Raw genomic sequence first — 3,223 nt, 5'->3', positions numbered from 1 at the left:
TTGTAAAATATAAATCTATTTTTATTTTTTTTTTATCATCGCCAACATAAAATTGTTAACATAACATTGGAATAGGTATACCTATTTAAAAAATTCCTAACGTTAAAAAAAGGTAATTCAAACACACACTATGTTCTATAATTCTTTATTATTATTTATAATAGGTATTAGCCATTAGGTGTATTATTAATTTTTTTTTGATTCTAGGGCATCCATAGTATTTGACATTTGTGATTTGTATAAGTATTATTCTGTGTGGAGAAAGTTGATTAGGTTAGGTTAAATCTAGGAAGATAAATAATATTATATATTAGTTTATTTTAAACGAAATAATAAAAACAATGTAAAATGAATAATTTTCTCCATAAAACTTAACAGTAATTAGTAAATATAGTAGCTATAATAAACATAAATATATGACACCATATGTACCTATACACCAAAAAGTCTTAACCTAAATTATAGCCATGATACATATTTATTTAGCCTCGACAAAGAGGGCATACTTCATATTGTTCCTGTATCATTCTTCTAACACAAATGTCGCAGAACTGATGTCCAAAAGGCACCAACGTTACCACCACCACCCTATCGAAACATATGCAGCATAATTCCAAGATATCTAAAACAATTTGAAATTATTTATATAATTGTATATCTGAGATTTGAAGTATGGTAAATTTATTACAATAAATATTTTTACCTGCATTGACGACAGGAAGTGGCAGGTGGTTATTTATCGGCAGTAAAATTTCTAGCTCTGGTTCTGAAAACAATATGCAATTTATATATTTGTATAGGATCTTTCCCCTATTTACATTAATTAATATTAACATTTTTGACTAAATTAAATTATACCATTCTCATTATCCAAGTAGACTTCTGCCCAAGGTCGACCAAAGTTTGGACCTGGACCTCTTCTAATGTCAGCATTTACGCGTCCCACTCGTGCTCTTCTTCCACGTCCACGGTTTTCTATGAATATATTAATGGATTAATTACATAAAAAGGTAACTTATTTTATAAAAATTATATTCAAATGGGTTAGGCATTATTTATTATGTAATAAACTGTATGCATTTACCTATAGGATAAGGTCGGTCAAGTTCTTCATGCCTCTTTCTACCTCGACCACGGATACGACCTGGTCCCCTCCTCTGAGGAGCTTCAATAACTATCTCCTCTATGGGTATCTCTGGTGATGGTGGACGGATTGGCTCCTCTAAACCTGGTGACAATGGTCGAAATATGTGGATTGGTTGAACGGGCAACAGTGGACGCATTGGCAATACCGCAGGTGGTTGAACAATTGGTTGAGGAGGCAAAAGTGGTTGATGTGGCGGTGGGCGCACTGGTTCCAATATCAAAGGCCTAAAAGCTGGCCGTGGCAATGATGCGGGTGGCGCAAGTATATTAATACCGGGTACTATAGCTTCCAAATGATAAAATTGAAGTATCCCGTTAAACAATCTATTGATAACTTTTAAAAATATGTAGTTGTTATGGTTTATATTCATTTATAAATGACTTACGATGTGGAAAATTGGGCTCCCCAATTTCGTTTCTGATTACTTGCTCTGCCGTGTACGCCACATTCCTTATGATATCACTAAGATTGTAGTTGCCGTTTTCTACATTAATCCACGCATTTCGTATAATTATATTGTTACGCGGGTATACCCTGTAATCAGCTTGCCTTACCTAATGAACCAAAATTGGAGTAAGTATGTTGTTCAGACATTTTAATAATTATAATACATTTAGGTAAAAAAAAAAAAAACATTGTTAATAAAGTGATTAATGTGTGATTACAAATGTACTAACCGTCTGCTCGTTGCCTGTTCGACTGAAATCATTTCGTCCTCTTTCTTCAACTGTTCTCAAATGATCTAATAAATGTATACAAACAATTTTATCATATTAGCAATCAACTTCCTATAATATCTCAATTTCATAACAATTTTACTTTGATTTTATAAAAAAAATTACTATAGATATACAATGTTGGGTGTTGGCCCATTAGCCGTAACAGCGATGCGTGGTATGACTCTATATAGTTGTTTGTTCTATACTGTAGCCTGAATACTGTGAATCTCCGTGGAGTCACAGTATCCATCCAGTACCGCTCATAATACCTCATTATATCTGCCAATTGATCTTCCAAGTTATAGTCAGTAACTGAAATTAAAAAAAACATATTTAAAGTAGCATATTGTACTTGGTTAATTATTATAAACGTTCCTAGGTCTTGTATCAGCCTAAATCTCAATTGGATTGAATAAGTATTTCCGTGGTGGAGTTGTTCTGTAGAAGGTAAATGAGCCAAAGCCATCAACTATAATAATACATTTAACGTCATATAGATAAGTAACTATTATATGTATATTATGTTATAATCGTGCAAAAGTGTTAAAATTAAGTATAATAGATTAAGGAGTTTGATTAGTAAAATTAATTTAATAAAATATAATCAATACCAGGCAAATTTCTAATAACCATACAATTTTGAGATATTTACATTCATATATAACATAACATACAATATTCATAGCTACAAATAATATTACATATTTTAATTATATTTTACATAACATGCTATATTCAAAGTTCAACTAGAAGCCATTAGCCAACAAATTTTATTATTGTAGTAAGTACACGTGCAAACTTATATTTTAATTCATTCAAGTATTCTTACTGAAGATGTTTTTTGTTGCTGGGTGATGGTAACTTGTAATTTTAAATTTGATAATTAATTCCCCAAAACTTTATTTATCACAAAAGATGATTACCATTCTCAGAATTCGCCTTGCATTTTCATTAATGGTGCACAAATTCACCATTTGATGGCTTCGAACATATCGAATAATGCTCTGAAATAAAAATTGTTTATTGAAATATATTTTATTGCCTTAACATGTCATTAAATAAATTAATATATTATATGTCTGTATGTTTAATTTATCTGTGTTATTGCAGTACCTGGATATAATGAAACCAACAGCCAGAATTGTTGGCTTCTGGTAACACCCTAGCTATAGTATTCCTCAGACCCTGTTCAAAATCAGTAATGATCTGGATATTGGTGTAATCAATGTTTAACTGCAGTTCATTCCTTACAAACTGAAGTAAACGGCAGTAGCTCTCAGTATTGCGATCAACCATCAGCGCGTGTACGATTGGAATTGCCTAAGAATGGATAAACCATATATCAAATAAAAAATTT

The 3,223-nt window shown here is 31.3% G+C and overlaps 1 protein-coding gene across 2 annotated transcripts; it reads right to left on the bottom strand.

The window, feature by feature from the left end:
* Nucleotides 1–370: 370 nt before the first annotated feature.
* LOC111027750 lies at nt 371–2,863 on the bottom strand. 2 transcript variants are annotated; one of them, XM_022306168.1, is made up of 8 exons: nt 2,790–2,863; nt 1,990–2,178; nt 1,825–1,889; nt 1,533–1,701; nt 1,085–1,432; nt 859–975; nt 704–766; nt 371–622 (listed from the first exon to the last, which is right to left on the bottom strand). In XM_022306168.1, exons 2-8 carry the CDS (start codon nt 2,138–2,140, stop codon nt 483–485), a joined length of 1,053 nt encoding a protein of 350 aa, XP_022161860.1. In that variant the 5' UTR covers nt 2,141–2,178; nt 2,790–2,863; the 3' UTR covers nt 371–482. The 2 variants fall into 2 exon arrangements, with proteins under 2 accessions (XP_022161860.1, XP_022161859.1); XM_022306167.1 differs by lacking the exon at nt 2,790–2,863 and adding an exon at nt 2,696–2,781 and having other exon boundaries at nt 1,990–2,335.
* Between the last annotated feature and the right edge of the window lie 360 nt (nt 2,864–3,223).

This window comes from Myzus persicae, unplaced genomic scaffold (genome assembly GCF_001856785.1).
Source record: "Myzus persicae strain clone G006 unplaced genomic scaffold, MPER_G0061.0, whole genome shotgun sequence".
Classification (NCBI taxonomy): Eukaryota; Metazoa; Arthropoda; class Insecta; order Hemiptera; family Aphididae; genus Myzus; species Myzus persicae.
Note: the sequence above shows the minus strand (reverse complement) of the source record. Positions and strands in the feature narration are given on the sequence as shown.

Excerpts from the sequence above, each read along its gene's own strand:
- LOC111027750 (XM_022306167.1), bottom strand. The coding sequence starts at position 2,332 with ATGGCTTTGGCTCATTTACCTTCTACAGAACAACTCCACCACGGAAAT. Across the intron at positions 1,890-1,989 it reads CCCAACATTGTATATCTATA|ATCATTTGAGAACAGTTGAA; the intron begins GTAATTTTTTTT and ends TACATTTATTAG. Across the intron at positions 1,433-1,532 it reads GGAGCCCAATTTTCCACATC|CTATAGTACCCGGTATTAAT; the intron begins GTAAGTCATTTA and ends ATCATTTGGAAG.